At 39.2% G+C, this 23,996-nt stretch overlaps 1 protein-coding gene across 5 annotated transcripts in view; it reads left to right on the forward strand.

The window, feature by feature from the left end:
• The window catches only part of CTNND2 (catenin delta 2), an 858,429-nt gene that overhangs the window by 619,226 nt on the left and 215,207 nt on the right, over positions 1-23,996 (forward strand). For all 5 annotated transcript variants that reach the window (XM_036280167.1, XM_036280169.1, XM_036280166.1 and 2 more), the window contains one exon: positions 382-514. In XM_036280167.1, coding sequence (XP_036136060.1) covers positions 382-514 — 133 coding nt within the window. The remainder of the gene's footprint in view (positions 1-381; positions 515-23,996) is intronic.

Below are 23,996 nucleotides of genomic sequence, written 5' to 3' on the forward strand. Positions count from 1 at the left end.
TATTTTCTGTCTGATAATTTAGCTAAATAGTGTAGTGGATTCAGACTGCTGAAATAATATATTAGAAAATAAATGTGACTTTATTAATATAAATGTGTATATATTTATATACACATTAAAATAATGTGTATATATTAATAAAAGGAGGTTCCATTTTAAGTCATTTTTTTCATAATCTTTATAAACATGTAATGTAGTTGATACATGTAAGATAATATATGTATACACACACATGTATATACTTAAGGAAATCTTTTTAAATGGATTCATGTGTAAGAGAAGCAGAACAATCTTGTGTGAAATATTCCCATGTAAAGTTACTGAATGTTGACAGTGTGGCAGGATTTGTCCCTCATGTTCTCCCACTTTCCCTTTGTTCAGAGAATTTGGATGGAGAGACCCCGAGCTGCCTGAAGTGATTCAGATGTTGCAACATCAGTTTCCTTCGGTCCAGTCCAATGCTGCGGCCTATTTACAGCACCTCTGCTTTGGAGACAATAAAATTAAAGCTGAGGTAAGTGCTATTGGATTCTCCAGTGGCCGATGCCATCATTGTGGTTTTTAGAGTAATATTAAAAGGGGGAAGAAGCCCTGGCCAGTTTGGCTCAGCAGTTAGAGTGTCGGCCCACAGACCAGAGAGTCCTGGGTTCAGTTCCCACTAAGGGCACATACCTCGGTTGCAGTTTGTCCCTGGCTCTGGTTGGGGTCGTGTGGGTGGCAACCACTCGATGTGTCTCTCTCACATCAATGTTTTCCTCTTTCTTTCTTCCTCCCTCTCTCCCTCCTGCTCTATCTGAAATGCAAAAATCCTCTGGTGAGGATAATAAATAAATAAAGAAAGAAATAAGGAAAGAAATATGAAAACTAAAATTTGAAAACTTTGATCCATATATAAGAATGAAACATAGCACTTTCCATCTAATTAATTGGCGAGCCTGTCATATGTTCTTCTATTTTAATATTTGAATACTGGGCAGTAGAGGACAAAGGATATGTACACTAGTGTTAAAGAGAGGCAGGGTTGTCAGCCACTGTACTTTGAGTGTGATTTGCCTTTCTTTTCCACGTTCCATCTCTAGAGTTGTTTCTGCCTCTAAATCCTAAAGAAATGCAAAGAATCCTATGTTGGCTTCTCAATTTATAGCAAGATTACTATACTCCATCTATGTTATCGTCTGTCCTTCCTGGAAAAGCCAATGCTAGGATGGGAACTCTGGGCAATAAACCAGCTTTGTGTGATAACCAAGAATATTGAGCCATTCACAAACGTACCAGTGGATATACCAATGGGAGTACAGATATGTGTTCCATTAAAGAAACTATATAGTCTGTGTCCATCATGTAAACAGTTGCTAACACGCTTTGTGTTTCAGAACTATGTTAAAGTGCATAAATTATGGTGTATCATATTTCAGGAAAATCATAGTGGTCAGCACAACTAACTCTGATTTTCTAGATGAGGGGTAAGCATTTCTTTATAAGCAGCTGAGTAATCATTTAAAAATATGTTATAAGTTATAGATTGTGTATTAGTTATGGATGTAATTGCTTGCATCCATAACATGTAAGCAATTTTGTGGATGAGTCTAAATTAGTTTAAGACTGGAAAGAGATTTGAAGACAGACTTGCAATTTATTATAGATTTTGCTTGCTTGCATTGGATATATATAGCCTAGCAGCTTTTTATATTTTTCTTTGTGACTCCAAGGACTTGATCCATGCTCATTCTCATCAGAAAAGTCATATTTGTGGACTATATATAGAACAGTGGTTCTCAACAAGGTGTACTATTGCCCAAGGGACATTTGACAACATCTAGAGACATTTTTTTGGTTGTCACAATTGGAGAGGGTATGGTGGTGCCATTGGCATCTTGTGGGTAACAAGCAAAAGTGCTGCAAAGTATCCTGTAGTGCACAGGACAGCCCCCAACACAGAGAATTACCCAGCCCTAAGCCAGGAGTACCAAAGTTGAGATAAAGAAAAATATTGTCCATCTAAGATACATTTAAAACACCAAAACATGCCACCTATTAAAAATGACATACAAGTAAATTAAATTTATGCGGCTCCTGTCCCAAATGGAAATTATCTTCACCGTTCTCTGTTTTTAATAGGAAACAAAATGGCCGTTCAAAGTGAAGAACAGATTTCTACGTAAGGGATGACAACTTAGAGGGTTTCTCTAAGGATCATGAAAGCACTTTGTTCCATTGTTGATTTAAAGCTGTGTTACCCCCACAAAAGTGGGATGCCCTCCACCTTGAGATTGGGCTGATGTCAAGACCGATGACAGGACACACGTACCAGAGGGTGTGAAAGGGCAGGTTCTCACATAATGAGGCCTCATGGGGTGAGCAGCCTGGCTCCCAGGCAGGACCAAACATGGCTCAAGAGAGCAGGAAAGGAGGCTGGCTTGGGATTTCATGGCAGTGATGCAGGGTGAGGTTCCCACGTGCGGACAGGAACGCGTGGGGTTTGACGTCCCTGCTGATGCCATAGGAGAAAACACTTGTGCTTTCTTATCAGCTTGCTCAGATAGGGGCAGAGGGGAAGAGGGAGAGTGAGGCTTGAAAGCTGTCAGAAGCCAAACATCAAAAATTGGAGTCAGACTCGACTACAAGGAGTCGTGTTGTCAGGCAATGTCTCCACTACAAGGAGGCATGCGGCCTGGGAAGTTCAAAGTCACTGGTCTGACTGGCTCTGCTTCATGATCCGTGGACTGGCCTTGAAGCGTCTCAGTGGCAGTGAAGCGGGACTGGGGCTGAGACTTGTGTGGCCACATCAGCAGCACCCCAGTGCCCTGTGGGACAAGCGTGGTGCAGTGAAGCAGTGACCAGCACACACATCCGTGTCAGACAGATACTTCTCCCGATGCCACCTCCCTGCTCACCAGCTGTGTCTCCTCAGACAAGCTGCCTCAAATCCAAGTCTACCAGACCAGTAGGGAAACTTAGGGACAGGGCTTTGGTCTGCTGATTTTTTGGAAGTGAATTCTCAGCTTTGTGTCTATAAGATCAGGCATTATTTTAAACAAGACTGAATCTCTAGCTTCATTATGTGAAAACTGTACAAAGTACTGTAATTAGGAATGAGAAAGGCATTATTTATGACCTCACAAGTCTTTTTTTTTTTAATCTTTAAAGAGAACTGCTGATTTCTCCTTTGTAGAGTCTTTGTAGGGACTAAATAACCTAATGCATGCTAACTGCTCACTGGTGACCTATTCATTCATTCATATTCTCTTTTGGCCAGGAACACATTTAGACACTTATGTTCCTGTTTTAGCTGATGTGTGTGTATATATATGGCTGCGTGAGTATGTGCTTAGTTTTCTATTTTGCTCTGGATGCCCTTGAGATTGTCTGTATCACCTCCCACTGCTTGGGAATTCTTCCTGACAGCTGGCAATGAAAACTGTGGTTCAGATGATGGTGTCAGTCCCCAGCCTACCTCCTACTGCCAGGACCCCTCATGGTAGTGTTCCCCTGGTATCTGGGAATCTGGGATGAGAAGAAAGGAAAGGGTGATTGTAGGGTGCAGCCTGATACCAAATTGACAAAATGAGATTGAAGTTAGTAAAATCTGAAGGAACAGAGAAGGTACAAAAAGCCTAAATAAAGTGCAAAATAAGTCATCTGGAGTTTCTCTTTCTCCTTCAGTCGTGAAAGGAGTGCATGTATGTTCACATGCCTGTGCGTGTGCACACACACACACACACACACACACTGATGTGTGATCTCTGACAGGGATTTTGCATAGACCTGTTCTGTTCTTTCATCCTAACTCAGGACCCAAATCATTAGTAATAGTACTCTCTTTGTGACAGATGACTGCCTGTCATGTTTTCATATACAGGTATTGATTTTTATAATTACCTGTTGTCCAAATACTAATCTTGCAGGCACTAGCCTTTCCAAATTTACTCAGTCTTCTAGTCTTTCTATTACATTTTACTCAATTGATTTAGCTTTTCAGTCTACATTTCATTATTGGTATTGACTTTGCTCACACAATGGATAAGCCATTGAGCAAAAGGCAGAATTAAATCTCCTATATGTGGAGGGTCATAAATCATGCCTTTCTCATTCCTTATTGCAGTATTTTGTACAGTTTTCACATAATGAAGCCTAGAGATTCTGTTTTGTTCACAATGATGCCAGATCTTAGCAGGAACAAAGCTGAGAATTTACTTCCATAAATTAGCAAAACAAACAGTGCTCTGTCCCTAAGTTTTCCTACTGGTCTAGTGAACTTGGATTTGAGGCAGTCATCAGGGAGATGGGACTGTAGGGAGAGGACCCAGTGCTCAGTTCAGAACCACCAGTGAGTGACTAAGATAGAGTCTGCAATCCACTGAGTGCCCAGGGTAGACAATTCAGTTATAAATACTTTGAAGATCCGCGAGTATCCACATGGTGGGATAGAAGGGTATCATACAAATGAGTACACAGCCAGACTAACATCAGAAGTAAAGCAGTTGAGGAAAAATTAAAACAAGTGGGGAAGGGGCAAGCAGAAGGAGAGGGTTGGGTCATTGCCACAAACACCCCAAGTTTGTGCAGCTAATTTTAATGAGCTAATAATGAATATCTGATATATAGGTGGGCCTTCCTACAAATTTCAAAGGCAGAGCCGTGATTGGCACAAGTGGATGTCAGTAATATTTGAGCTATGTCTGCCATACTCTGTCTCCTGAATGGTTGGGAGAGTCACAATAAATGGAGCTTTAGGTAATTTAGTTGTTAGACATGAAAACATGCTCATGTGTGTACTACAGGCATTTTATTAGAAGATGCCTGAATGTTGATAACTTCTCAGTATTCTCCATAAGTCCTTTCTTCATTGCATCTGGGAACTCTTCCTCAGTTAGGAATATTACGAACATGCCCTTTATTTGGGGATAGTTCTGAGTGCCTGTCACAGGTTGCAGTGCTGTGAGTTTATTTATGCACACGTGCTGCTAGGCACCCCCAGTCACACCTGAACAGTCCTTCACGAACAGGAGCGTACAGGTGCATGTGTACACTACATGGTGGCATTCAGGGTAGTATGTCACCTAGAGATTTAAAAAGTGTATTATCCCCTTTTCAAATTACAATAATGGATTATTTTTTAAATTTAAAATATTTTAAACATTTTTATTTATTTTATTATAAATTGAATTCAATTCAATTCAAGTTAGGAAAAGGAGAAACATCTGTAACAAAAATAAATTAATAAAAAATAAATTCAATTAAAGTTTTAAATAATTTTAAAATGTGTTTTTCAAAAACCTCAAACTTTCTTATGTGATGTTACACATGGGAAGGACTGACCTGTATTTACTTCTGTGCGATAGAAATGACTGGTGCTCTGGCCGGTTTGACTCAGCAGTTAAAGCGTTGGCCTGCAGTCTAGAGAGACCCGGGTTCGCTTCCCGCTAAGGGCACGTACCTAGGTTGCAGTTTGTCCCCGGCCCTGGTTGGTCGTGCGGGTGGCAACCACTCGATGTGTCCCTTTCACGTCGATGTTTCTCTCTCTCTCTCTCTCTCTCTCTCTCTCTCTCTCTCTCTCTCTCTCCCACTCTATCTGTACAAAAAAAAAAGAAAAAGAAAGAAATGACTGGTGACCACCAGTGACAAAGATTTAATTTACTTTTTGGCCTGATTTCCTCTTTTTATATGAAAAATTGGCTTCATATGTCAAATATGCAACCAAAGTTTTCCAAGTGTCTGAAGGTCTTATACAGTAAACTTATGCAGTTCAAAGATACGAACAATTTATCTGGGAAACCAATGGTAATTTTATTTTTTTAGCTCCTAACAAACCTCTTTTCCATTGCCTTACCATTCTAATTCCAAGAAAGCACTTTCTGTTTTTAAAGAAATACATTTTTTAGTTCTAGTGGAAGAAAGAGTTTATCAATAGCCTGTTTTGTGCTATTAGGGGAATCAAATAATAATGTATAGATCCTACCTTTAAGGACCACAACCTCCTGGACAGGGCAGTGTTACTCCATGTATGATGCCTGGGGAGGGGCAGGTCCCCAGCCTGTGACAACGCCTACCAAAGCTTAAAACCCAGCCTGTGGAGTCAGAGAAAGCTGCCTGCTTCTTATAGTGATTATGACACAGAATTTTAAATTAGAAGTTTCCAGAAAAATATAGCCTAAGCTATACTCACTTAGAATTGATGGAAGAGGCTCAGATTTAAGGAAATAGGTTTTTTGGAGTGTGTGTGTGTGTGTGTGTGTGTGTGTGCGTGTGCACACAAATGCGTGTGCACACACACTCATACCCATATACTTTCAATATATTTGTTGCATTTACACAATTTTTTTTCTACATTGACATTATGTTTCTTGGGTGGTGTTAACTACAACATAGAAATTAACCTTCATGTATAAAAAAATAAGCATACCTCCCCCCACATACTCTTTGTAGAACATTCTGTAAGTTTTAAAAAATTCAGACTTGTTCCTGTCTACTACACTTAAAGAGCTTCATAATTTTTATTTTATTCTTGGTTCTTTCCACCTCATATAGTTCAAGAGAAGGTGCTATCCATCTTTTTAGTTGATTATCTTTGAACGATTTCTTCTCGTTTCTTCATCATAAATCGTTCAACATTTTTTGCAGAGGAGCCTGCATTAGCTACTAGATGTCATCGTTTCTATGAGCTAACAGTGTGGCTCTGGAGCCAGGCTGCCTGCCTTTGAGCCTGGGCTGCTCTCCTCCTTTCTAACTCTTGATGTTGGCCAAGGCTTGTTACCTCTCTGAACCGCAGTTTCCGAGACTGTAAAATAGCAGAATCCACATGACTTAGAGAGAACATACCTAGACTGGCAGCCAGAGTCAGGGGTTAAGAAATGTGGGTTATTGTCAGTATATGTTGCAAATGTAAATTAAGGAAATCTCTTCCTAACAGTTGAATGTGAAACCAATCTCGTAGTGTTACAGACAGAATGTCTGTACGAATTCTGCTGTACGTGTACTGTTCATTCACCTTTGAAATCCATTATCCGGACGTGTTGGAAACACACATTGTGTGAGGCTCTGTGCTGAGCCACTGTTGAAACAAGTAAATTCAGCTACTAGAATCAAAGACTCATTCACGCATGCAACATAAAAGGACACATAAACACATCCAAATGCTTAATGCACTGATATTATGGAGATGTGGAATTAATGAATACATTAATTCAGCAGCTATCCATTGAGCAGCCATAAAGTTCCAGGCTGTTTTCTTGGCGCTGATGATACAGCAGTGAACAAACGAGACCCAGATGACTAGGCAGGTTAAGACCTAAATCTGTCATATGTCAGATGGTATTAGTGGCCCTGAAGAAAACAACACGGTTATGGGGGTAGAGAATGATGGGTGTGGGGTTGGGGAGCCATTGCTATTTTACATAAGGTGGGTCTGAGTTCATGTTTCACTGGCTAGTTCGGATAGACACTCCAGGGTCACCCCTCTCCCCACTTACACATCCAGTTATGTCCAGTTGTCACCTGGAAGACGTCTCTGTTTAGAAACTTGCCTGTCAGTTCTGGCATGACAGGCACTATTTCTTTCCTCTCTTGCTGCCCATGGCTGCCCAGAAAAGGTATCTGATGTCCTCAGGAGGCCGATGGTGGTGACCACAAGCAAGCTACTCTTGGCTGGTACCATTATTCCATCTGCTCCTTCTTAGCTTGTCCTGCCGGGCACATCTGACACTCTCCATCACTGTATTTCTCCAAGCTCTGTCACCCTTGCCAGGCACCGCTGCCCCCTCTCACAGGTACCACTATCTTGCATCAACTACCACTTTTACCACTCAAGTGACAGATCTTTCAAAGCCTAAAAGTATGAAAAATGGTGAGAATGCCTGTGCATCACTTCTAATTTAGTGTTTCTGTTTTTCATGTGGACTAAAAACAACAAAATTAAGCAGATACAACCTATTTTACTTATAGCCTCCAAATATTGTATGGTCCATACAGGACTCCAAGGAAGACCAACTAATTCAAGAGTTAAAAACCCTGCTCTACCCAGAATTACCCCTCTTCCTAACCACTAAGACATGGCTACTGGATCTAAATGCTAGTCTGTCCCTTCTTTCAGTTCTTCCTACAAACAAATTTTTGGAATCTAGCCCCCAAATCTTGCCTGGCATTTCCAAATATGCCTGAGCAATAGCAGTTGCATCATTGAAGCTCAAACCCCTTGCCATCCACTTTTATTTAGAGAAACAGGCTGTACAGCACAGGGGAACATGCCTTATCTCTGGTAGATGGTGATTATCCTAAGCTCCAACTTCTCGATCTCATGGGTATGCATAGCGTTAATATCACCATGAAGATGTCCAAAGTGGGACTGGTACACAGACTGCTGACTCTGTTTGTGAAGGTAGTTTTGGGCAAACATATGGAAGCTGAAAGGAATGGAGATGATTCTGTAATGCTGTCTTGGTAGCCATATGATTCTTGGTATGAGACCATACAACTTGACATCTGTAAAGGAATGAACTATTTCAGTAGAAAATGTTCATTTACCCTTTGGTTCCAGGAGATTTGCAATATTATATGATATAGAAACCATAATTCAAAGGTTGCTTTCATTGGCTTTTACCAATCAAGCCAAGATATCTAAAGTTTTAATAAAGAAACAAAACCTGGCATATAAAATATATGAAAACTGAATTTGGCATGCCTAGATCTATGTTGCAGACAGGCAAGGCGAAGATGTGATGGATGAACTTTTGTTAGAATGTTCTGTTCAAAGAGTAATCTGTCTTCCTTTAATCACATCTGTCAATATTGGGTATGTCCAGAGGGTCATGGACACGACTCAAGAGATTTGAGGGCAAAAGAATGGGCGGTTTTTCCAATGAATATCGGCAAAGATTCTGGTAAAAAATTATTACCAGGGATATTGAGACAGAATGATTTAAACACTAGTAGTTTCCAATGAGTAATAGCAATATCAGGATTTATATAGGGTAAGAATCCATCATAGGTAGTTAACTATGCAGCCTACTGCTCTAATTCATGACTATGTCCCTCTGACCTGGGCAAAACCTTGTTGTGTGAGGCTTACCCCAAAGAGTAGAATTATCTACACCACTTACAACCCCATCATTGCCTCTGAAGAGTGTCAATATCAAGAGCAGAAACCAACATGGACTGGCCTTTGACCATGCCCCACATCAAAATGGGCCAAATATTATTTTGACTCTGAGGGGACCCCCCCATATTTCTTAGTTTTGTAATTAGTTGAAGATGTCCAAGAGGAAGTTATAGCACTCTTGCCTGACTTACCATAAAGGGATCTTGTGGACCCGTTGGTTAAGCTGGCGCAAACAGCCATGAGAAAATGAGGAATCACAGGTCATGGATAGGCTGGGCAGAAATGGGGCAGGGCAGTCTAGGACAGATTAGATTAGAGAGGTGCTTGTATGATCATTTAATAAAGGACTAGAAAACAGTTGATCATAGGACATTGAATATAGGTTATATTATTTTCCTCTTGCTGCTCTAACATATATTACCAACTCAGTGGCTTAATACAACATAAGTGTATAATCTTACACTTCTTGAGTTCAGAAATGTGAAATCAGTTTTACTAGGCTTAAATCCAGATGTTAGCAGGGCTGTGCTCCAGGGGAGAATCTACTTCTGGTCTTTTTAGTTTCTAGAGTATGCCCACATTCCTTGGCTCTTGGCTCCTTCCTCCATCTTTCAGTTCACCATTCCAGTCTCTGCTTCCATCAACATATGTCCTTTCTCTGACTCTGGCCCTCCAGCCTCCCTCTTATATTGGGCCCACACGGATAATCCAGAGAGTCTCACGTTTCAAATGTTTTCATCTAATCATAGCAGCTTAATCCTTTTTGCTGTGTAAGGTAGTATATTTACAGGTTTCAGGGATTTGGATGTGAGCATCCCTGGGGGAAGGACTATTCAGCCTCCCAAGTAAGTCCTTGTGCATTGAAAAGAAACACTTAAATACCTTGGAATTTAAGAAATCAGAATTGATGTTTTTCCTCCCCTGTAAGGTTCTAGAAAATTTCAAGTATTTATGCTTAACTTCACTGATTTGAAAAAGACCTTGATGGATGCTCAGAAAGAGATGAGGCACGGTGATCTTGGAAAAAGATTTTGTTTCAACTCATGTAATGATGAAAGGAACAGATAGAGGTGGGAGGAATCATAGTGTGACACAAGTCAGGAAGAGCAACCAGGGAACTCCACTGCATGCGGGGAGGACTGGTTACTCTTATAACCCTCCCAACCGGAGAGTTGAGGCCATGCTGAGGCTTCTTTGATTGGCAAGAGTCTGGGAAACTCTCATTTCTAGGATTAATCAATATAATTTTACCTGGCCATTGTACTAGAGAATTAGAGGTTGTTTGGAGAGAATCTGGAAAGGTAGTTGTTCAAAAACAAGAGGTAACTTTTCATGCCCACTGGCCCAGGCATAGCACCTGAAAGACCACAGTGAATGCATGCTCCCACAGCACATGAGGACAGATGTGGTGAAAATGGTGCCATGGGCCAGCTGTGACTGTATAAACTAAGTGAGAACCCCTTGGCCAGCCAAAATCCAAAATTATCAAAACTACAACAAAGATAGATTTCCTGGGAGGAACTGGCAATATCTGAATTAACAATGGTCCCCTGGCTTACAGCACCTTCTTATTCAAAAGTAGCTTTCTGAGTTACTTTATAATTTATCAGGGTTTGAATAGAGTGGCTCTCCCTGTGGCGTTGACAGCATCCAGTGGAGTTCAAGCTATAAAGAAGCTCGATAGGCACCAGGGATTTCAGTACTGTCATTGATCAGGAAAGTTCCCTTTTGTTAAAATCCCAATGTCTGAGAAAAAGGCAGTCATTATTTATCTTTACCTGAGCAACCATACAATCTATTTTAACAGTTTTTGCATAAGGATATGTTAATTCCCTTACCTGTGGCAAAAAATTCCCATGAAGAGACTAAAATTTACTGATGATAAAAGATACTCTGATATTCAGCTTTGCTGATTAGTGATTATTGAGCTTGCAAACGATCAGGCTGACAGGATTGGAACTACCATGACTCATGACAAGGTGAGATTGGCTTGTAATTTCTGCAGATAAGGGGGGGTCCGACAGGGAAAATTGAAAGAATTGGGGTATTTCTCAACTGATGAAAAATATTTTTCTGATACCACCCTGAAATGAATAAGAAACAAATTACTTGGTAGAATTCCATGGGTCCTAGAGAAATCATATCTCATATGTGGGGATATTAAGTTCCATTAGATAAAAAGGAAGAAAGGAAAGAAAAGGGAAAAGGGATAAAAAAATAAAATAAAATAAAAAGAGTCACTTCTGAAGGTAGTTCCAAGCAACAAAAAACTCTGAAGGTCTTTGGTGTAAGATACTTTCGGGTGCAGATCCACTACCGATTTTACCGTTACTAATAAATACCCAAAGAGACTGGAGTTCATAGCAAAAGCCAGTAGGGGCAGCAGAGAGACAACCTTAATGCAACTGCCATACTCTGCCATTAGATTTTCTTTTAAAGAAATGTGTCAATTTTAGTTATTTTTTTTTAAATATGTTGTTTTTTTAAACCTTAATCTGATGATATGTTTCCATGTATTTTCAGATAGAGTGGGAGGGAGAGAGAGAGAGAGAATCATCAATATGAGAAAGACACACTGATTGGTTGCCTCCCGTATGACTCTGACCAGGACCAGGAACTGAACCACAACTTAAGTATGTGCCCTTGACCAGAATCGAACCCATGACTCTTTGGTCTGTGAGATGATGCTCTGACCACTGAGCCAAACCAGCCAGGGTTAAAATATGTTTTATTGATTTTTTAGAGAGAGAGAAAGGGAGAAAGAGATAGAAACATCAATGTGAGAGAGAAACATTGAGCAGCTGCCTCTTGCATGCCCCCCACTGGGGATCAAGCCCAAAACCCAGGCGTGTGCCCCAACCGGGAATTGAACCAGGACCTCTCAGTCCATGGGACGATGCTCAATCCACTGAGCCACACAGACCGGGCATAGATATTTACTTTATGAAAGGCCATCAGTGGCTTGCTACTGGGTACCAGTAGAAATTGCTTGCAGCCCTCAAGGAAATTTGAGGCCTAAAATTTCTATTAGACCCTGGAGAATGTCAGAAAACACTGACATAAGAAAGAAACTACCTAAAAAACCTTGATTAATTGCAGGGATTTGCTCAAGAACTCTGTTAAGTTTGATTATACCAGAGGTGTCCACTAGATGCATGAACTGGAAATCTCAGCATCTGACTTCCCCTGCTTTATTTCCTCTGATGCTTCATCCTGTTCTATAGAGAAATCATAGGCCCGCCTGTGGTTCCTTATCAGAACAAGGCCAGCAGCAGCAGAACATGGAGATAAGCTCTGTAGCGATGGAAGCTCTGTAGCAATGGAGAAGGAACACTTTTTGAAGACTCCTTCCTCCAACCTAATTTACAGGAAGATGAATGTTAACACAGGACAAAAACCAAAACGCCAGAGCACATCTTCACAGTTGTTCAGGTTGTATTCTTTTGAATGATCATTTGAGAAGATACTGTCATAGTGAGTCATTCATTACTTGCATAGACAGTGTCAGCCATCCAGAGTGCAACAGGATGTTAGGAAGACAGTTTCTGTCTTTCCTCATTGAAGTCATCAGAAAAGAGAATCATGTAACACTGATTGGTGGGCAGTGTCCAATGGGCTAGCCACTGAATCAAGAAAATGGGTATATAGCAGTGCCCTGTTCTTGGCACTTCTTATGGAGAGCAGATATTGAAATGAGAGTTCCTTGGCCCTATCATATTTCAGTTTGGTCAAGTATGTAGGAACACCTCAGCCAGGAGCCAAAGAAGAAGCTGGTGATTAAAGCAGAAGGCGATCTATTGCTTGGCTACTAGATCTAAATACCACCCAGACAACCCACGGTAAACTCTGTGTTTGAAGGTATTCTGGTTAGCAGCCTAAATGCCATCTGCAACCTTACTTCTTCTGTGCCATGTAACATACATATCTACAGGTTTGGGGATGAGGACGTGGACATTTTTTGGGTGGGGTGGCGACATTAATCTGCCTTCACACCAGTTAGAGGAAGGCAGATACTCACTCAGCACTTAGGAACCCTGGGAAGCACACCTCTGACTGAAGGATGCCACACACCACATGCTCTGTGGGGCTGTCTGCCTGCAGAAAAGATTCTGAAATTGTCCCACTAACAGAGCATTTTCCCCTTGACTAGGTTGGCTTTATCATATCAATTTGTTCCATCTTGAGGACCACATGGTCTCCACAGCTAGTTCATTAATCATATGTTGGGCAAGTGCCAACTGTAGTTATGAAAATCCCTTTTCTAAATTTTCAGAGCAAATCATGATTTCTTTAATTTTGTTGTTCAGATTTGCCGTTTTCTCACCCCTGTAAGCATGGACATCTGTATTAATAAATACCTCACAATGTTTTATATGTCTCCGAGTTTCCAAAGCTAACATTTCCCCCTTGTTTGCTAGTCTTCCAGACTCTAGATATAATTTTTCTGCATTAAACACCCTACAAAATGAATCAATAGATGATGATTGGTTTTTGCAATTTTGATTTTTTTCATTTTAATATCTCTTAAACCCAGAAGGGTAACAGCAGAATATGAAGATTGTGAATTATGAATAATCTTTCTTATTGTCCTGACTTATCTGTCTCTTTCCCACTTAGCCCAGCTCACCTAATGGAAATTGGGTATTCAACCATGAGCCTGGGCACTCCACTAGTTCCCATGCTGTTACACATTTTTTGCATTAAGGAAAACAAGACATCTTCCTATCTATAATTAGCTCATATATTCAGCATTGGCTCTTATAAACAAGATGCAGGTGTGCATACTGCAGAAGCATTTTGTACGTCGTGTTGGCTTTCCTTGTGGGAAAAATTACTCTCCCTTCATGAGATGAAGAGATAAAGCTATAAGAAAACATTTTTAATATGTGCATGATATAGGCTGGGCTGGTGTCATTGTGTTCACAGTTTTATAATACTCTAAGCTTCTAAGATCTCTTCTTAAACACCAGAATTCTTTGTTCTTAAGTACTAATTAGTTTGGCATATGACATTTCTCCTGAAGGGTGGACTGTGGAAATTGGTTGGATTTCAAAATTTCAAAGTTCACAGTCAGAACTACATTCTGTCAAGGGATAATATGGAGCACCTTCTGTGCCAGGTTCTCCTCTTGGTGCGGGGACTCAGCATTGACAAAGTCAGGCAAGATCCCTGCCCTCCCAGCACTTACCCCTCTCTGGGTGTCAGTGGGGCAGGAAATAGATCACATGGTAAATGGAGGCAAAGGCAGAATCTAGAGAAAAGGAGGTGAGCTGAGAGTGCAGGGGAGCGGGCGGGTGGACGTGCTGTTTTTGATGGTTAGTAGGTTGGGTGGACACCTGAGTGATGGAGAGGAAGTCACTCTGAAGAGTCCCACTCAGCATGTTGGGCTGCTCGGGACCTTCCAGAGGAACTGGAGCCAAAAATGAGTGAAAGAGAGAATGATGAACAGTAGAGACGGAGAAGACGGGCAGGTCACACAGGACCAAAGGCCAAGGTTACTGATCCTCTGACTGCGATGGAGATTATTTGAGGATTTTGAACAGAATCCACATGATCTGATTATGTATGCTTTAAAAAAAAAAAAAAAAAAGACAATTCTGATGACAGTGGATGCAGGATTTAAAAACAAAACAAAATTCTTCCCTGAATCCCTGCTTTATCGTTAGTCCTCTGCATTGACCAGCCTACTAAAAACTGAGAGTATAACCTTTGCCTTTCTTTTAGTCTGAAAAAACTTGATGCAATAACATATTTGAAAATTCTTAAAGAATTAAAAATGCAAACCAGGACATTTATATATCAGGTATTTTTTTAAAGGTATAATTAGAAAATCAGTAAATAAGACGGAAAATAAGGAAACATGATTCTTTTTAGCTGGGATTTTATACAGTGAAGATATTTTAAAAGAGTGTACTAATAAACTAAGCTGAGAGCTAACATCTAAGAGTGGAGTAAAATGGGGGCCTTTTGTAATTTATAATTTCAGCCCTCCAATCTGTGGCACTTCAGAACTGAAGAGCTTTAAATAGAAGTTATTAATTTAAACAAGTCGTCTTCTCAGTCTCTGTGGCTATTTTAATTATTGGAAAGTAGAATGCCTAGAATACCTACAGGGCAACTCCTTTGAACCCACAAGTGATGGGTTATAAGAAAAAAATAACACTACAAAATGAAAATGGAAATAAAAGAAGTGAAGGAACAGAATAATCCCATTTTGGTGAGGGAGGAGGAGGAGATACTTCTGAATTACTTTCTATTTAAATATATTAATTGATTAATATGTATACATAGATTATTTATTATATATTACTATATCATGACACTATAATATATATGTATGTAACATTATACACATGTGTGATCTGGTACCACCAACCCACTAAAATTGCTAGGAGAGTTGTTAAGCCATCAGAGTCTCTGAGATAAGTGTTTATCGTAATGACACAGTCTAGAATAAAGTTCTCTTCTCCACTGATATGACATGTGGTTTAGGGTGGACTGCATTGCACTTGATGAGATTTCTTAGAACATAATTCTTAATATCTCAAAGGTCACAGATGCAGCTAACAAGTTTGTATTCTTATTATACCAAGTTCCAAGTGTTGTATAAATGTTCTTCTTGGGCTGATGGACAAAATGAAGAGTGAATAAGACTTAATCAGTTGATCAATCTCATAGAGTAACTGATATTTCAAGATGCCATGTTGCAGACAAATCCCTGGTAACAGCTTGCTTTGCATTCAGGATAAACATGTGAGAGACTAAGGTTGATATGTTTCAGTTTGTGGATTTTCTAAAGAGCAGGTCACAGTGGTTGAATCCCAGACAGATGTCTGGGGCGCTGCAGGGCGCCCAAGTGGAGGAACTCCTGGCTCTCCCTTTTGCTTAGTCTCTCAGAGATACACTTCTGCACGACACAGAATGCCTCCTTTGGTACTGCCTCTCCAATAAATTCTCTTACCTCATTGCCACAACTTCTTCCTATGTTATTCCTCTTCTCAGAAAGCATGGCTCTCCATGTCCTAACACCTCAAGTAGTTTCTTACTTATGCGGTGTTCAGTGCCAGCCCCAATTTGGTCTTCTCCTGGCCTTCTACAGCACTCTCTGCATCCTGCCTCTGCAAGAACTTCTTGCGCGCAGGCACCTTTTTCTACAAACCCTCCGTAGTGTCCAACCTCTCATTGTCGAGCTCTCTTCAAAGCCATCATCCATGTGAACAGCAGGGATTGGGGGCTGTTGGCCAAAGAAGCTTTCTACAGCATACCCTTCCTTTAAATTCTGTGCTTTTTCTTTAAGATGTCACACATTTTATAGTCTCCATAAATTGTTCAAGTCTGATAGTAATAATAAAGCCTACTCAATCTTTGGGTAAATTTTAAGGGTCAGGAAGATATGACACCATCTAATGTACTGATACCTATTTTTTCTCCTTGACCCTACCACACATGAACCCCACTTTTAAAAGCATGGACTTGCCATGCCCCAAACATTGTGTAATTTAATCATGTTCTATGTTATGTGGCTCACCAGTTTACAAATTCCTTAAATTTGTACATCTGTTATTTTTTTCCAGAAATAATTACCCCACTCTACTTCCCAAGGAGGTTGGTTTCATGACTTCCCTGTGGGTTTCATAAGACCTTATTTGTCTGTGTTCCTCCTTTATTAGTCCATGAGATCTTCAGGGAACACAGAACAATGCTTAATAAGTATTGGTTGAACTAAACAAAACTGAACATTTTTTTAATCCCTGTTTAGTCCAGTAAACATTGGCTATTACTACAGCAAAAGGATGTATGAGCATCTGTACCTTTAGAATGCTTCGGTGACTTTACAACCTAAAACAGAAAAAATAAGAGAAAAAGACATGCATAACAAGAAGACACTGAAGCAAATTTTATATTCTTCACAATTTGTATAGGTATGATAGCAATTTTACTTGATATAGTTTAAATTTTTAAAAACATAAGATCTTGAAATTAAAAGTAAAATAAATGCATAGGAAAGTTTTCTATACATATCTATCCTAACTCATTTTGGTGGCATACGTAACATTTACTTTACTACTCATTAGTTATAACCGTAGGCTATGTAAGGTACAAAACCATTCATGTCACTCTATGTTGGCATAATTTTTATATTTTAAGAAGATGTTATTTTTCCTTTTGCAATAACAAAAGAAGAGTAATTGTTTTTTTTTAATATATGCTTTCATAATGCCAATGAAACAAATGTAAATGAGAGTCTGTCTTTCATAAACACTTTGATATCTGTCAGTCAACCCCAAACTGCTATTGTGATGATGATCCACACATTTGTTTGTTAAAAATGAAAGACCAAAAATCTTAGTCACTTGTGATTCCTATCTTTTGACCATTTCTTAACCCTTGGACTCCATCCTGGACGATCGCACCCTAACTGGTATCCCTGCTTCTACCTGTGGATCCTTGCAGTCTTTTGTCCACAGCAGTCTTTAAACAAGTGTGTTAGGTCAGCTCCTGTTTGCATGTTCCTCAGAGTAAACCTGATATGCCCTTGACCACGCTAGAAGCCTCAGATTCAGCCCAGCACCGCCTGCCATTTGTTCTCATCTCACTTCTCCTTCCCTCTGCTCCAGCCACACGCCTCCTGTCTCTTCCTCGAGACCCTCTTTCACACCTTTACATCACTTGATCTCTATTCAAATGCCCTCTGACCATGGTGCCCTGACCAACTCCCTGCAACACCTTCTCACATCTTCTGTCCTTCATTCCTGCTCCATCTTCATGGTTCTTACCATGAAGACCCAGGCGTTCAGGGGCTTCAGCTGGCACAGTTCAGCAAATCCTCTTTAAGGAGCAGAATACCAAGTTAGAACTAGAAAATTGCTAAGTCTTCCCCCACATAATGCTGCCTCTGTTTTTCACTGTTGAAATGACCTCTCGGCTCCTTTGCTGGTTTCTTTACTTAATTTCTGACTTCTCCACAGGTACGGGGCCTGGTTCATCTCACTCACCTCTGAAACCAGTACATGAACAGATTAACCCCTCCATAACATTGGTCAAATAAGGGACTGTCCCATCCATACAGAAATGAAAGCTTTGGGGTGATATTTGTAGGCTTCTTATATTCATTCTGAGATGTTTAATTATTTTCAAATAGTTACCTGTCTACCTCATAGGGCTTATCTTTCCACAATGTATGTGTGCTCATCTAAAATTCTCATGAGATGTTGAACAACATATGAATTTAGCTTTGCCACTTGCAAATATGTTAGATTATATATTTTCCCAACAAATAGGTACAAGATAAGATTAGGAATTGTTAATCTGAAAGTAGGCATTAATACTAACAGGAGATGACTGATTCATTGTTTTAAAAAAAGGCCAGAATTTGAAGAGCATTTGTTTTCAGTTGATGTTATATTATGACTTAAATTTTCTGTGTAAAACTCTTCAGTTTTATGCTGGCCTCACTGTGTGTGGGGGCAGGAGGGGATAAAAGAGAAAGCTAGAAAAGAAAGTGAAAATCTGAACCCTGTGTTAGATAAGGATGTATCCTAACTTCAGTATGTCAGTGTGACCCCCGTGAGGATGCATTAAACTTATATTCAAATTTCTAAACTCAGTTTAAGAAGGATATTAAAAGCTGAAGCAAAACCTTGTATCTGGATACAATTATTATTTTTAGAATTATTTTGTTTCCATTCTTGTTCATGTATAGGACTCCTTGCTCATCTTGGAAATCATACAGATACTCACTTCAATTATTTTTGTCTTTAGTTAGCATATTATTCTTAAATTCTTGGGATGTACATGATGTCTAGTCAACTTTCTTAAGAGCTTTTCCTGTAATTCATTCCTTCAACATTAGTCTGTAATTCTTCTTTTTATCGCATTAACTTCTAAATGCACTAGGCTCTATTTCTTTTATCCAGTTTCTTCTACTGAGCCATTTTACTCCTGCGTCACTATCACAATGATTTAATTACTGAGGATTTATGTAATACTAGTATATGTGATGCATTAATTCCCTCCTTGTATTTTTCTTCATCAAAGTATTCTTTGTTTTTATTACTTGCTTAAGATTCCAGATGAAAGAATCATTTTGTCTTGTTTGAAATAAATCTCTTTTGATTTTTTATTAAAATTGTGTTGTATCTTTGTATAAATTTTGGAGAATCCCTAACCTTTTCAATATCCACTTTTTTTTCACTCATAAACAAGGAGGTATTTCATTGTATTTATAACTGGTTTTGTTTTTATTGTTCAGTAAAAGATTCTAATTTTATTCAAGGAGATTCTGCACATCTTGGGCATAGAGTTTACTCAAAGATTCAACCTCACTAGTAACAAAAAAACGCAAATAGAAACTTAAAAAGAGAATCTTCCTTTCAATATAAAAGAAATCAACAATGCCAAGTATGATCAAGGAGACTGTTACTCTCTCCCAGTGGGGAGTAAATTAGTACAAGCTTTTGGGCCACATTACACATTTGAATATATACAGAATCTAGACCCCACCAATCCTAAGTGTATATCCGACCTAGAGAAACTTTCACTGTGCACACAAATGTGTGTGGCTCCATTGCTTGTGTAAGCAGATCATTGGAAACGACCAGATATCTACCAACATGAGACTGAAAGGAAAAACGATGGTGTGGTCCTACAAAGGAATACTTCCCAGTATTAAAAGTGAATACCCAGATGCTGTGTCTATTGACTTGGATAAATAGCACAAGTGTAATGCTGCGTGATACAAGCAAGTAAGAAAAAAATATGTGCAGCATGATACCACCCACATATGTCTAAAAATGCAAACCACACTGTGGATGGCTGGGAATGAATACCTACACATGAGACACTGAGGTGTAGGGGTTGAGAGCACAGACCCGAAAGTGGGTTTGAGTCTTGACTCTGCCACCTGCTGCTGTGTGGCAGTGCCAGTCACATCATTGCTATGTCTCAGTTTCACCATCTCTGAAGTAAGAATATAAGATTTTTGTCTTTCATGTTCACTGCCAATGATTTTCCTATTTTGTGATGCACTCTGTACATTGGTTTCTAATTGTGTGTATCACCCTTTTTCATTGTGACTTCTGTCTTTGTTATCAACCTTAGGTCCTTCTATCCCAGTAAGATGTAAATAGTCATTGATTCATTTTCCTAGAACTTGTTTTGGTTCACATTTTAATTTTTAATCCATATGGAATTTATTTTATGTAAATGTGAAGATATCAAATGTGATTTCCCCCCTCAAATGGTGAGCTTGTTTTCACCAATTGTAGGCAATAAATCCCCGCAGCTTCATGACTATATTCTGAGGTCTTGTAAATATCTGGATTTTTTCTGGTTGTTTTCTTCTCCTTCATTGTTGTGTGTTGATTCTTGGGCCCTTATGTTCTACTCATTGGTATTTTAGGGCATATCCAACCTTCCATACTTCTCTATTTTTATGTGATTACCTCCCCCATGTATATTGTTCTATATGAACTCTGGAATCATTATGTTCACAAACAACATTAAACTATGTTAGGTTTTAAATTAGAACTGCTTCAGTTGTTAAATTAATCAAGACAACAGAAATGTTTGCAGTACTGCGTTTTCCCATGCAGGAATATGGTATATCTCCACATTTTTTTGCATCTGCTTTTTTGTACCTTAGTAAGTTTAAGCAACTTTCTTCATGCAAAAACTACTCAATTCTTATTGGGTTTATTTTCTGAGCATTTTGTGTACCATGTTGCTATTTGAAATTATATGTATTTTTATTAAAATTCTGATTATTTTTAGTATATAACTTAACTATGGATTAATGCATATCCATAAGGAAGCTTTTCATTTTTATATTTTTATTTTATATTTGATTGAATTCTCTCATTGTTAATTCTGAAAGATTTTCAGTAGATTTTGATAAGTGTGTCTATTTTCTAGTAGATTTATCTCCTTATTTCAGTTTTCAGTCTTACTCTTTATTGACACATCCACAACAAAGTTAAGCAATTAGGATAATAATGTGTCTTCATGTCATTCTAGATTTAAGTGAGGATCATTTTAATGTTAAATTGCAGGTGCCATAGTAGTTATAGATTTCCTGTGAGCCACGTGTAAGTACGGGTTCAAGTAGTCTACTCAGTTAGCTGTGAAATAAGTACTCACAGCCAGAACAAAGGCAGTGACAGATGGAGCCCAGACAAGCAGCCTAATCAAGGCCCCAGTGGACAGACTCTTCCCTGATCAGCTATCCAGCCCATGGGAAAAGGAGCCCAAAGGATCAGACTGGAGAAATGCGAGGGAGAAAATATGTCAGCACTGACATCCAGAGAAGCCTTTAAATATTTTATACACTGTCCACCTTTGTTGATAGTGAATATTTATTTTAGGCTGTAGACTAACTATATGTTAGTGATGCAAATAACTCAGAATAATGAGGCCTTGTACGTATTTTCATGAAATGTCAAATAGAGTAAATTTCCCACTGTCAAATAGAGTGTGTGTCTGCTTGAACAGACTGCATGTGCAGACCTGCAGGAGATAGGATAGTCAGAGAGGGAGAGAAATTAAAGGAAGACCTGGCACCTGGGAGCATGGTGTTGGCAAGAGGCATCCACCCCACTCACATCACACTTGCTTCTAGATCATTCGAGGAAAGCAGTTTGGGTCTCTTTCAGGTGCATGTGACCTGGGAATGACTTGTGTATTTACTAATCTGATTTCATCCGCACTTTGTAACTTAGAGATAACCATGGAACAGTAACACCACTCAATACCTAATGTGGAAATAGAAAGCAAACTTCTGAGTTCAGTCTGGAGCACAGTGAGAGAGACTTGTATCGGAGGCATTCTTTTCCATTCTCAGTATTCGTGATTTTGTGTTCTCTATCCACAAGGACTGCTCCAAACTTACACTGAGTAATGGAAACTGCTAGACTTATTTGGAACATGTTGAGTGCATCTGAAGGATTTCTTTAGAAAAGGAATTTGTGGAATCACTTATAATTCTTGTAGTAAAAAAGAAAAGAAAACAGAAAGAGGGGACCTTCCCTGAGTGCTGTTAAAAGTAATGAACCTCGTCACTGGCGTGCAGCATTTCTGAGCAGCGGGGAGAGTGTGTGGAGTGTCAGCTCCTAACCCTCACACAGACACCTTAACCTCTGTGCTGGCTTCATTGAGGGGCAGCAAGATGTTCAACAGAGAACCCAGCTCCTGCTGTTCATCCACTTAGACCTGAGTGTATTCATTCTGAGACCAGGGACTGTCTAGGAAGCTTCACTGCGCCTGACTCCGGTTAGCAAGAGGGGGATGGAAAGGGCCAAGGACTGTGTATATGTAATTTGTGTGCATGTTTCATGTGCTTTGTTCATTTTAAAGAACCTTGTAAAATTCATCGCTTGGTGCATTTTATATTCTGACCAACTTGAAGGCTTTTCCCAGCTCTTATCTTAAGCTCTTTCACTGAAGGGATTGTGAGGGTGATGAGAACGTGAAAGTATGAAATGCTGTAAAAGAGGTCATTTCAGAGACTTTCATGGGAAATCGTTTTCTTTAAACAGAGTTATGGGTAGAAACTATTATTAAGACATGATTAGTACAATATTACCTTTCACTTAAATTGAGGATAATTAAAAAAGGGAAAAAATGATCAGCTTCTCCCCTCCCAGCTGTGAATTTTGTTAGCTAACGCAGTTCCCTCCGCGATGAACTTCAGTGACAGCTGGAGGCTTGTTCAGAGGGGTGGGAGCTGGGTGTGGAAACCTGCACAGGGGACCAAGATTCCAGGAGCATGGGGGCTGCGGATCAGAAGAATAGGATAAATCAAATAATGGTACTAATGTATTTGTAGACACTTCTTCATCTTCCCAAATGAGTTTCAAAAACCAAATAGCTTTCTGCTAGACGCAGATAGAGATGAAACCAAAACACCTACACACCCTTCCCCATGGCACATGAGTAATGTCTGGGAAAACCTACATGAGCCTAGAACCTTGTGAGTCATTTAATTTGTTACTTGTTATATCTTTTGCTATGAGTTGTACTTTTTAATTTGTTTATAAGAAGCTAATCTGTTAATAAAATCAAAACATGGTCTTTCTTAGTGATTCCCTCTATGTTTCAGAAAAATATTTGCTCTTTTTTAAGAACTTATATAATTTAATTAGTTATATACCAGCTTGGATTAATCATCTGTTAGAAATATATAGTTTACATATTAGATAAAATTTATGAAGTTATAACTTTGAATTATAAGCCTTTCACTGACTCTGTTATACATCAGCATATTATTAAGTTAAATCACACATTGACCAGATAATAAGTCACTAAGAATATCCTTTGCCTGGCTGGGTGGCTCAGTTGGTTAAAGTGCATTTCTATTACCAAAAAGTTTGTGGGTTCTATTCCTGGACAGAGCACATACCTAGGTTGTGGATTCAATCCCTGGTCAGGATGTGTACAGGAGGGAACCGATTGATGTTTCTCTCTCTCTCCCCCCTCCCTTCCTCTCTCTCTAAAATTAATAAACATATCCAAAAAAATAATATCCTTTTAACTAGAGTTGATACAGTGGGTAGTTTCTTTTCAAATAATATTTATTGAGTTCTTTGTTAAACAGTTCACATGTGAAATTTAATTTAATCCTGAAGACACCCCAATGAGACAGGTTCATATTTTGTTTATGTTTAACAGACATATAAGTAACTTGCCTCAGGAACACAGGTTTTAAAAGAAAGAGAAATTATTTGAACCCAGTGCTCCAGCATCAAAGCCAGTACACCCAAACCCCTCTCGAAAACAGAATAGAAAAAGAAACATAATTCATCTTGGTTTATCTATTGAAAGGAGATAATAGATCAATTTGTATAACTATAGAGAGATGGTTTCTCTCAAAATTCTCAAAAATAATTTCTACCATAAAATTATAAAA

This window comes from Molossus molossus, unplaced genomic scaffold (genome assembly GCF_014108415.1).
Source record: "Molossus molossus isolate mMolMol1 unplaced genomic scaffold, mMolMol1.p scaffold_m16_p_3, whole genome shotgun sequence".
NCBI lineage: Eukaryota > Metazoa > Chordata > Mammalia > Chiroptera > Molossidae > Molossus > Molossus molossus.